A 13,121-nucleotide genomic window follows, 5' to 3' on the forward strand; every position below is an offset into this window, starting at 1 on the left:
TAATACTAGCTAAACAGGATAGCTTGGTGTTTTATTGTACTTTTCCTATGCATCATATTAAGTGTATACTTGTTTTTTGTGATGTACTTTGGTCAGAGGAAGTTGTTTTAAATGTGCTATATAAATAAACTTGAACTGAATTGAATAATAATAGTGATGGATTTGTGCCATGGAGACCTGATGTTTGTCCCCATAAGAGAGGTAGGTCAACATGACGTGAGTGTGTATACAATGTAACAAATACCACCCACACCAAGCTGAATCCCTAGAGCCAGTCATTATTCAGAAACTCAGAGAACACAATAGAACTGTGATTTCCTTTTTCTTATAAAAATATAACACAAAAATGCACCAAACTCTATAAAATCCTAGTTAAAGTTTATGAACCAGAATATATGAATCACTCAATTTTGACAACAATGTTGTTAGGAAAAACAACTTTGTCCTAACGAGTCCTGGAGTTGTAAATAGAAGCAGGAGACTCTGGATGTCTGAGGCAGGAGAAGTTTATTTACCATCAGCATTGGACCCGGAGGCTTGAATAGCCAATACTATCCTGCTGTGCTGACTATAGCCTGGACACATGCTGGCTGAGATAAAATGAGAAATGTATACCACATCTATGAGAGAAGTTGACCAAAGAAACTGATAATTAGGCCAGAGCTGAGGGACTAAATAAAATCGCATCCAGAGCCCCGGAAATCATAAAAATCAAGTAGTAAATAAGAATGCCTGTGACTGGTGTAAAAAATTAGAACTACAGATGAGCTTGTGAGTTGTGAGTGAAGGAAAATAATGAAAGACGGCTCAGGAGCACCATGACAAAAATGGATTTTCATGGGGCCAATGGAAGTCCAGCCCAAAAAAAATGAACGTAGAAAGACAAAATGCAGTATGAAAAAAAACATTGTTGAATTGTAATACAGCAAGTGGTGTGTGCAAACAGGTTTGTGAGCTGAACACAATGACATGCAAATTAATCTTCGATCTTAAAAAATGTCTCTTTATAAACTTAAACCTTTATTGTGTTTGTCTATTTGTAACAGACATTATTTCTGATGTATAACAATCTTGTCTTTATTCAGCTCTGTTCACATCTAATCTGCTTGGCTGAGATAACAAAACTCCATGTGTTCCAGTTTAATAATTGCACAGTCGGATCTTTGGCAATTTCTTTGAGAAGCCAAAAAAAATCGAAATTAATTGAAAATTGTTGTGCCAAAACAGTGAACTGAGCCGCATTTATTTTGTATAAATTATGGCAAAATCTGTTGTTCTCGTCAACCAAATTGTGTCTCGTCTCATGTGAATTGTCGCCTTACCCCTGATATTTTCAGATAACAAATCCAGTTATAGATTATCTGGAGTAACAACATTATTATGCACAATGGCACACAAAAAAGAACTAAAGCTGATCTTGAAATTGATCTTTTGAATACTTCCTGGTTCACTTACTTATTTTAATTCACTTTGCACTGGTTGAAATAAACACAACAACTCACCTCCTGTTGAAGATCTTTGATGATTTTCGTTTTCTTCTCCATTTCCACTTTGAGGAATTTGATCTGAAAAATACACAAACGATATTACCACCAACAATATATAAATACAGTACATAAAGCAAGTTCACAGTGCAACAGAGAAGAATAGTTATCCAGTTTGAGTAACACACACACTGGAGATGGGATATGCAGTATACATGATTTGGTCAAATGCTATCGACACTAAGTCCGATTATAACTGAGTATTTTTATTCATATGTCAAATTCTGTCAATGAAAACTGAAAACCGTAAAGGGCACTCAATACTTTGGGTTGCTTTGGAGACACGGCATGACAGACCGGACAGGATATGGTAGTAGGCCCCTCAGTTACATTTTTGGGACAAATTTTTCGTCTTATTCTGTAAAACACTTTGAATTACTTTGTGTACGAATTCTGCTATGCAAATTAACTCGCCTTGCCTACTTTTTGGTTACTCCTTCCACTATGAGTAAGTCTACAAGTGACAAAAGCTTTATGTTGACCATATGAAATTATTTTAACATGTGTTTCTTCAGATATTTTCTCATTTTTCCATCTTATCATTTGAAAATACCAGATGTTAATATTTTGTCCTTCCAATGACATTAACTTCAAATTATAAATCAAATGTTACTGTTATAATTATTCTTACTTAAATCATATTTTTCCCATATACTTGTTTTAATTGTTTCTTGAGTCACAACGTTTTACTTGAGAATTTTTATTTTATACTAAAATTTCTAATTCAATTTTGATAATAAAGAATAGACTTGATACTCAATACCGATTCTGATACCCAAATAATCATTTTAAAAGCTATTTTTTATTGGAATTGCATGCAAAAATGATAGTATTTGTTTTGTTTTTTTGTGGCTTACACTAGTTTTGATCAAACTCAAGATGAAACTATTCAGGAAAGGTCAAATTTTATCTTGTTGCATGACTTTTTCAGTATCAGTACTTAAATGAGTATATCATTTCAGTACTAGTTTTAGCATAGATTAGTATCTGATTTTCAATTCTTTTGACAACACAAGGTTACCATACTTTGCCTGACATCATTATCCAGGACTTTTTCAAGGCATCTACACACAAATTTTTATACAGATTTTATAGTTAACATGTAGTCTAAAGTCTACTTGGAAGTTAAATTAGAACATAAAACATAAAATTTCAAAATTTTGTATAAAATGTGTAATTTCCTGGATTTTGGTGGATTTTAGAGCTTTAAAAAACTAAAACTGCTCTAATAGGTGGCATTAAAACTCTGTATTAATTTGATATCCAATAATACAGTAAAGCAAAATGTCGAGACATTTTCAAGGACATAATATATATTTTGCAGGACATAGGCCTCTTTTCCCATTTTTCATGTCTGCAAAAATCAGGCCATTTATTTTCCAGAATTCCAGGAAGCGCGGGAACCCTACTATTTTGAAGTAACGGCATTCTTAAACTTTAATAATTTTTGGCTACCACATACTTTCAAATTTTCAGTACCTCCTGTCCTTTCAAACATATTACACATGCCTGCAGCTGGAGCAGTGGAAGTGTGTTGTGTTGAATTCCTTCTCTTTGGTGTCTGATTCTTTCCTAAGGCCAATGTCTGATACAGCCGCACACACCACCTCCATCATGTGGGTGAGCCATAAGTCAGCTGGGCTCTTATCCTTCTCTGGGGAACACGCCCGAGGGGAACTGTGCTAGCCTGACAAGCCGAGACTGTACACTTTCCCTACACTGTACAAAGATGTGTAGTCTGGGCATCCATCTGAACTTGGGGATTATCAGTTCAGACGTGTGTCATTAACATGTGCAGAGAAACGCAATGAGCTCATCTGTTTCCCATGTGTCGTTGACTTGAACAAGCGTAATTGCATGGCTCTGTTTGAGTTTGGCCTTGTCTACAGTATCAAAAATCAAATATTACTCAAAACTTAATCTAGATACACATTTGAGCAGGTATTGATACAAAAAAATCCACATTAACAGGACATAAATGAACCTTTCTTGAATAGATTTAGAAGGAAGTATACAGACATGGACCACTATGGAACATACCTGGATGACTAAGGGGTTACACACATATAAGACATGGTAATATAATAATAAAAAATAAAATAAAATAAAAAATCTTTTAATGTTGAAAGTGACATACTACTGTCTAAAGAAAGAGTGTTTTTTTATTTTTATTATTGTGGTATCAGAATCAGCATCAACTGTCGAGTGTATTCCTTAGTATCGAAATGGAGTTTGAAATTCTAGTGACAAGTGAAAGAAGAAGTCGAGGCAGACATAACATCAAGGGTAGACATCGTGTAAGTCAATGTAGGACCGTTCTGCAGTTGGCATGGTGACACAATGCACACATTAGGAAACACAGCCAGTGTTTCTGAAAACTTACGTGTTTTCCAACAAAAAAATGGTAAGTATCTAAAAAAATCATAATTGTTTCTACTGGCTCTTTACAGTCAGTTTGATGGTTGCTTTTCAAACTCAAGCATTGGACTTTCTCCTGAACATGGCTGACATTTGCGTGCTTTGGGGGCCGGTTGTTTCTGTCTTGGCTGAGCTGATAAATAGCATTTAAAAGAACACAAATGTCAAACAGCTGGTGCATGACACTACAGTGGGCTCTATGCACGTATTAGCAGAATGGTAAATGTCGCTCTCAGGGTCTGCGAGTGTGCATGTGTGAGATGTGAGAGTGCACGTGGAACCCTATGGCTGTTAATGGAAATGTGAAATACAGAGAAGCCAGTCATTATGATTCTGTCCACGCTCCATAGGGTTGTCAAGGGGACAGGTTTAAAGGAAAAACATAGGAGAAATACATGTTTTGGATTGGCGCTTTCACGTTCTAGATTCAGGTGATGTAAACACTTCAGATGGACGGCATGTGAAGATGTTACTAAATGGGTCAACTCTACCTACAGTAAATATATATATATATATATATATATATATATATATATATATATATATATATATATATATATATATATATATATATATATATATATATATATATATATATATATATACATACACACACACACACACACACACACACACACACACACAGATGTGTGTGTGTACACACACGTTCCAAATAGGAAGTGAGCATGGACGTGCTTCTGGCTCCATTGACACTCCAGTTCACGTTACATTGAGAAATGGTCGCCCCTCTCTCTGTAACTGCTGCTGTGAGCCTCGTTTTGGTCTTAAAATGTTTGTATTGACCTGCTCGACATAATCCTGTTCTTATTTTGCCATTTTGTCCATAAATCAAGATATGAACTTTAATAACAGACAAATCAGGTGCCTTCTTTCCCCGAGGTCACTCCCGCAGGAGTTAGGAATACATTAGTTTTACAGTGTGTTTACGGTGTGGGTGGGATGGGGTGTTGACTTCAAGAGCCTGGGTGTGGATTGGCTCTTTGGTTGGGAAAATACACGTGATCTGAACTCTAAATTCACCCCTGTAACTGCTAGCTCCAATGCGCTTCATTGGACTGGAGCCAAACACAATGGATGATGTCACACTCACTTAGTCCAGTTCTTTACACAGTCTGTGATTTAACTCCAAATTGTATCAAATTTGTAAGTAATGTAGTAATAAGCATCATCATAATTACCAGTGTGTATATCTCAATAACTGCTGGTCACCTAACCCCAGCTTAAACACCAGCCAGAGTACCAGAGTACTTGTACACAAAGTGGTACACTCAATACCAGCCTACGTGGTCTTATACTTGTTCTGTTCTATGGGCTTTTTCAGTATAGATACTCGTTCATAGTATAGTATATTAGTGTCAATACTAGTTTTATATAATTTAGTATAATTTTTGATTAGTTTGATTAGGTGTGTGGAAGAAGTGTAGTGGAGGCTCTTACCGTATCCTGTTGTTTGTCCGCTCTCTCATTGGCCTCATCCAGCTGTTTCTGTAGCGCCACCTGGAGGGACTTCATCTCATCCCTATGACAAGACACATTTTCACAATATTCAATCATGATTCATCATTCACTCTTTTTTCATAGTCCCTGTAGGAAAATGTCTCCTTTGCCTTTGACCCATCCTTCAGTATTTTGTAATTCACTTCTGTGTTACCTGCCCTGGGACAACAGATGGAAATTAGCATCTTTGCTATAACCCGGCATAATTACACTGTAACTGTTATGGCTGTTCATTAATATGCACTGTCACAGCAAATAAATAAATTAAAACAATAAATTACCAGTGTGCTGAAAAACCTATAATGAACGATTCCATTCTGAACATGGATCTTGGCCAGGAACACTGAGCTGGAAGATTAGCTCATGTGCATGAACAGGAAATCCACCCAGATACAGGGGGAACATGCAAATAAGTTCTCAGCCTCAACTATAAAACTAACAGAAATGTGTTACAAAATCATAGATTTTTACATGTTTCCATTATAAAACTATGGGAAACACTTTATTTTAAAGTACACTTATTAACTAGCCACTAATCTGTATATGTATATGTGGTTAATGTGATGTTCTTTGGTATTTACTTGACCCTTTTGATGTCTTATTCTTGTTATGGGGCGACAGTAGCTCAGTTGGTAGTGTTTGTCCACTCATCTGAAGGTTGGCAGTTCCAATCGCGTTCTCGACAAAAATATCATTGGTTGAGATGACAGATGAATGCTGTTGTTGTGTCCTTGGGGAAGACACTTCCCCCGGTGTCTGCGTACACTGGTGTATAAATGTGTGTGTGAATGGGTGAGTGGTTCCTTGATGTAAATCACTTTGAGCTTTGAGTGCCTTGAAAGTGGAAAAGTGCTGTATAAAATATGACCATTTACCATTTATTCTGCATAAGCTTATTCTGATGCTAATTAGAGATTACTAACGCGTTCCAAATAATAAACTCCAAATTACTGCTCATTAATTTGATGTTAAAACATTTTTGTACATGAATAAGCATTAATAAATTCAAACTACATTCCTCATGGCCTTAATGGTATTTTATTACAAAAGGCCATAGGATCATAATGTGCAAAAATATATCAACATTCAGTTATAAACATTTATAAAATCACATCAACCATGCAGCCACATACAGCATTCAGTCCTCTTGTGCATCAGTACTAATATTAATACTGGCAATTTCAGACTATAGAGCGCACCTGAATGTAAACCGTACCAGCTAAATTCTATTTTGTACATATATAAGCCGCACCTGAATATAAGCCACACATTTTCATGTTTTAACATGAGATATTTATACGGAAAGACGGTACACGGAAGTTTTTTTTTTTCTTTTTTCTTGAACTGTGCCTAAAAGTCAGCAGTACGGCACCAACATGCCATCAACACGGGATGAACATGTCTGCACGTTTAGAAAATAAAACGGCACCAACACAGGCCATCTTCTTTTATTTCCTCTGAAAGCAACATCGCACTATCGATTCATTGATGCCAAGCTCACGTGCCGTGGCTCTATTTCCTTCTTTGATGGCCAGACTACTATAAGTAGTGGCTTATAGCCCGAAATTTACAGTACTAATAGAAGTGTTAATAAATGTCTCTATAGCAGCAAAGTAAGGTTACGCAGAATAATACTGAGTAATAAGTGCAGGATAAATACAAATTAACACAAAATAAACCACTAACAAGCACGCAAATTAGCAGCTAGGAGCATGCTAATAAGTGTGCCCAAAAATAAAGAGTCTGCAAATTATGAAATACAACTTTAGTCCTGATTTGAGTACAGAATGAATAAACATAGATTATAAACAATAATTTTCCAAATATAGGGAACACAATAAAGAGAGAGAGAGAAAAAAACACAATTTAATGACTAGTCATGAAATAAAACTTTCTGAATGATAAAGTCATAGCTGGTAATCACTTTTTAAACACTACCAATTACTACAACTATTCTACTTTCTATTATTAAGATTATGATAATACTGAACATGTGATCCAACAAAAAAGAAAAAAACAGTAAAGATCCACCACTATAGTAAATAAAGAACACAATGCATCAGTCTGTACAGGTTCCTCAACCTGAAACGAGGTTACAACTTAAGACAGTTGAGTATTCAAAGCTGGAGACTTGCACAATCCAGTCTTCAACAACCCCAGTATCTTCTTCACACCCCTCTACACCAAGTATGATCACGAAGGGTGTTGAGAAAGGTCCAAATGAGAATATGGCTGAGGCATGGAAAATAGAGAAAACAGAGACACCACATGAAAAAAACAGGACAATGTATGTATCTACCCAGGTCCCCCGAGCACCAAGAAGACCGACATCCAACCCTAGGCCCAGGAACGCAAGAGCCCCCGTCTCCAAAAGACAGAGTGGGTCTAGATAGATCCCTGACAACCACAAGACCAACCAGGAGCAGTATGTGAGAGGAAAATGGTATCCACAGAAATATTTGAGACAAGAAGCTGGATTCAACAACGCCAATGTGGAGAGATGTGTCGACCAACCCAGGTGTCACAACAACTGTACATGGGGTCCCACATCGTAGAAGGAGTGGGTATAGACCTGCCATGCCCCTTGTGGACACAAGGGGTACTGAGCTAATCAAACCACCACCCCAATTATTATAGGAATCACAGGCGCAAAATTGATCATGTCACAAAACAGAGCTTCACATGTGAAAAAAGGTGAAACTAGACATTTTAATGAGAGACACGGGAGGACAGAGCAAACAGATGTCAACAAACCCCAACTGGACACAACTTCCAGTAGAAATATCAACTGCCCTAATCCTCCACCTAGGAAACATACAGAGAACAATGGTAAAAACAAAAGATGGAAAAATGGAAACCAACAGCGTAAACCCCGACCAGGTATGTTTGAGCAGGTAGTTGACCAAAGACCACTTATGGATATACAAGTAAGTGAAAATGACGTTATAACTAGTTGCTCTAGCATCAGTAGCAAAGAGCATTGTTGATTTTGTAGCTTTTTGTTGGTTAAATCAAATATCATGTTCAGCCCTAAAAGGCAAATGCTGGGCTTTACAAAAATACATTGAATTGAATTGAAAACAAGAAAGAAAACATGTTTGCAGAGTGTATGGTCCACACTCACACCTGCAGAACCAAACCATGCTTGTATGCTAAAGTCGTACATGGGCACATACATCGGCGACCACAGGCAAAACTGGGCCAAAGTCTGAACGGTACCGTGCCTGTGGTTGCTTGTTTGTACTCTCACGAATGCGTCCTACAAACATGGCCTGCGTTTCCATGGAGCTCAGTCGTGAATGAAGGACACATTCGAGCATCCTTCGCAGTCTCCCATCGTACACCACGCCCTTTCTTTTATGGGAGAGAACCGAGTCCGTGGCGGCATCTTCTGTTATTTCTTATGGTTCAGACTATACTTTTAAATGTACGTACTAGTTTACCTCACAGCAATGCTACGTAAAACTGTTAAAATCTGAATAAAGATATTTATGAAACAGCTCAACATTAGTTACGTCTTATTAGTTTGGGCTTACAGCAATTCTTATTTAATTGACTTAGTGGTTCGCAGTTAGCGGATTTGTTCCTTACATGTATATTAGCTTGGCTGTCGTAATGTAAAATATTGTACAGACCACAATTATCCACTATATTCATTATTTAAGAATAGTCTTTTGTCTATAGGGAGCAAGGAGTAGACCTCTCGTTTCTTAAAAGTGAGAGAGAAGAACAATCTGAGCCAAGTTCTCAGCAAACGTCGCTTGGAGGTAAGCACAAAAATACTACAATATACTCCTGTTAGATAATATAAGACCAACCCTAAAAGTAAATGTAAGAGTTGGCATTACTCCAAATTGAATACCTTTCATTTGTGTGAATAGTAATGAATTAACCTGGATTTCCTTCATCCACAGCCTGTACTTCTGTGAGTGCTCCCTTAATGCTTCAGTTAAAGGAACGGAGAAACAAAAAACATCCAGGCACCGACACCAAGACCAAGAGCCAGTGATGGACAAGTCAAGGCTGCAGCACCCCAAAGCAGCATGCCCCAGTGAACACGAGGGATACTAAAGCAACCACGCATGGTTCTAGTTAAGAACAACAGACAAGAGCCATACACTCCACAAAATGGGTCCAACATAACAAAGGAAGACATGGGTATTATAATAGCAGACAGGGTAGGTTTGAACAACAAATTAAAAAAACAGGCCACCTATACAACATTACAATGACTATTACAACTGCCCTAGTTACGCACCTTTTCACAATTGTCCACAGATGTGTCACACATGCAGGAACTGGGTCCCACCTCGTAAAGAGCCAATCATCTTATGAATTTACAGCTACAGTGGCACATAGCCTCCATATATAATAAAGTGTCAATTTATTCCTGCTGTGGTACACTTTGTATTGTTACGTTAAAGTTTAAAACTCTGAAAACTCGTGAAAAAATATGAAATTGGTTTATACATCACATTTTCAGGAGACTCTGATCAATACAAGCGTTCACTGTTCAATTTAGGAGTTTGGTTTTCAGAGTGACTAACTGAAGAAACTCTTGGCTAATGCTAGCTAGCCTGTGACTGTCATGTTTTGTGACTTTTTTAATAGCACAAATCAGCTCACCTAGTTCCAACTAAATCAGTCCTTTATGATCAGATTGTGCTAAAACAAAGCTCAGATTAAAGTCTAACCTCAGTAACAGAGCTTCAGACAGAGCAATGCCTCAGTTAGTCTCACGCGCCCAGGGACTGTTGATGGCATCAAAGCATCAATATTGTCACAAATAAACATCAAACTGTTTTGTATTTGTTTTGAACTACGTTTTAAAACTATATAAAGGTTGACAAGAGACAAGCTATACTTTGCATAGCAATAAAAAAGCCATTGCATTATTTAGGCTACTAAACGTTGTGCGCTTCAGTTTCTGTACGCTGTGCGGCTTTTCCTTAGTGAAGTTAATGTTTGAAATTGTAAAGTGTATTACATTTATCCCCCACAAACATAAACATTTTGTAGTCCATCATGAGTCATTCCCCAGGCTCCTGAATGTGGCTAATGTTTGTGCAACTGTAGTGTTTTTAGACGACTTATTTTAAAAGAACATTGGAAGTTTAGTTTGACACCGTGTGCTTGTTCCTGTTTCCAGCTGAAAAGCCTGAGAACACTATTGATGCTGAAAGATCTAATAAAAAAAAACGTCAGCCTAATTTGAGTGACACGTAGCCTAATTATGCCCTTCTTATGCCTATGCTCATGTGAGGGTACTGCTTTGGTGTAAATTGGGGGTTATGGAATTACTTCTACACATGGCACATCTGCTGCCCATATACAACAAGGAAGTAAAATTATGAACTTCACCAAAATCTGTGAATAAACATGCTGAATGACCAGTCCATACACGGATGTCTACTGCGGGGGAACTGCAAGCTACAATCAGCACAAGTAGGCCTACAGTGTCCGTGTGGTACTGGTATGAACATCTATCACATTTATTTTAAAAGGACAGCAATATATAAAACATCAATGTTTATGTTTGTTGACAATGTAGAAAAATGATTGTTGTTTATGTTTGTCAGATTTGGTAACAAGTAATACTCGTCAAAATTAACTTCTAGCTCCAGTTTCTAAAGTTTTAAGCAGGACTTGTGGCGCTTGATGAAATGAAGGTCAAATTTGATTTTCAAACTGTTGTGGCCTGCTATTCTTTTTGTGCATTATTATCCAGCATAATGTTAGAGTTAAAGGTTCTATATTACACAAAACTGATTCTTGTGAGCTTGAGCCATGTTATAATGTTGTTGTTTCATCAAAAACATGCCTAGAGTTGTGTTGTGTTTTGTTTCATTCACACATGTTTCGTAATTTTGGTTTATTAGTCTGTCTACATCTCAAAAACTCAAAAATGTTCTGTCACTTTGCGATGTCATTTAGTGGTGGTATTCAAGTTAACAGCTCCTTTTACCTTTTGTTCAGTAGAGATTAAAAATTCCACATCTGAAATTACCCAAATGATTCAAGTGAAAGTGCAAGGTTTAAGGTCATTTTCACATGTTACTATGAGGAAAACGGGAGGAAACTGTCGCTGATATTAAGTTGATCCAAATTGCTTCATCAGACGAACGTGCCAAACGGCAGCTTTGCAGTGAGCATTTTTTTGTCCAATTCCGAGCACGTTTACTGTCACCGCAAACTGTGTGGGTTGGCCCAAGGTCAGCCACGTTTACACCACTCTCACCCTGCTCCAGAGTGTGGGTGGAGCCGCTCCGAGACCTCCTGTTTCAATGCTCTCAGAACGGACGTTTACTGCAGCCCAGAGTGTGACTGTTTGGTTCACAATGGCCCGTGTGCACCATTCTAGGAGTGAATGCTCTTTTACATTGACCTAACTAGTGGTGAAAAGGACCTAAAACACAGTGGAGCACTTCCTGTATTACCACATGATATCACAAGGACGAACAAAATGTTTTCCATTTGAGAGAAGAACTCGGCCTGAATAAGTTTTTGTGTGTCAAACATGTGTAAATGAAACAAAACACAACTTGTATATTTTGATGAGGAAAACACTGCAATAGACCAGAAAATAGCATAAAATAGACCCTTTAAGAAATTTCAGAGTTCATTACGTGGCCCTTAGCATATAGCCTATGTTAATTTTGTTGTAAAACACTAACATTAATTATCTACCTAAAACAGTGCTACACCTATTAAGTTTTTTATCGTGGCTCTGGTGTTACTCACGTGTAGTCAAGTTGCGAAAATAGTCATGTTTTTTAATAATTTAATGCTAACCCTCCCATTGAAAATACATTGGAGCTAACATATGGAATAGTATCTGCCTTTAGAACATAATCATTCTGTTTACAAATTAACCATAGACTGCATATATAAATGGACATAGCTAACCTGCTAGCCACCGCATTGCAAAGTGACCATGCTCCATTGACTCTGGCTCCAAATCACTTTCCGATGAAAAATTGTCACCATCTCCCTCTGTAAGTTCTACAGGCGAGCCATGTCTTTTTAGTCTTAAAATAATAACATAAATAACAGACTAATCAGGTGCCGTCTTTCCACAAGGTCCCTCCCGCTAGCGTTAGCAACAGGTTTGATTGACAGTGCCCGTTACCTTCAACAACCTCGCTCCGGATTGGCTCTTTGGTGGCTATCATTCTCGTGGTCGGAATTCCAAATGTGGAACTCGGCCTTGATGAGCTTCATTTAACTGGAGCTGAACGCTGTTTGACATCACATTCACTTAGTCCACTTCTTTATACAGACTACAGTAGTGACCCTCATTAACATATGTGCATAAATGTGTGAGATAGTGAAGTGAACATTGTAAAAGGAGGCCTGTCTGCGGTCTCCATGGTACTCTGAAGGCTCTGCTCTTACCTCTGCTTGTGACTCAGCTCCAGGATCCTCTGCACATCCTTCTTGGCCACAGAATCATCATTTTTCAGAGACTGTAATAATAAAAACAGAGACATTCCTTTTATGACCAAAATATAATGAGTACGTCAAGACAGCATCTACATGGAACATTAGCAGCTTCATATACTTTTTCTTACTATAATAGCTAAGTTATGTATGTAGCTATTGAGACTCTGGACCAAGGACACAACAAAAGTGTGCTAATAT

The 13,121-nt window shown here is 37.6% G+C and overlaps 1 protein-coding gene across 2 annotated transcripts in view; it reads right to left on the minus strand.

The window, feature by feature from the left end:
* Window positions 1–13,121, minus strand: part of luzp2 (leucine zipper protein 2) — a 152,120-nt gene that overhangs the window by 44,094 nt on the left and 94,905 nt on the right. For both annotated transcript variants that reach the window (XM_033991777.2, XM_055229027.1), the window contains exons 3-5: window positions 12,876–12,946; window positions 5,421–5,502; window positions 1,503–1,565 (exon numbers count right to left, since the gene is read on the minus strand). In XM_033991777.2, coding sequence (XP_033847668.1) covers window positions 1,503–1,565; window positions 5,421–5,502; window positions 12,876–12,946 — 216 coding nt within the window. The remainder of the gene's footprint in view (window positions 1–1,502; window positions 1,566–5,420; window positions 5,503–12,875; window positions 12,947–13,121) is intronic.

This window comes from Periophthalmus magnuspinnatus, chromosome 3 (assembly GCF_009829125.3).
Source record: "Periophthalmus magnuspinnatus isolate fPerMag1 chromosome 3, fPerMag1.2.pri, whole genome shotgun sequence".
Taxonomy (NCBI): domain Eukaryota; kingdom Metazoa; phylum Chordata; class Actinopteri; order Gobiiformes; family Gobiidae; genus Periophthalmus; species Periophthalmus magnuspinnatus.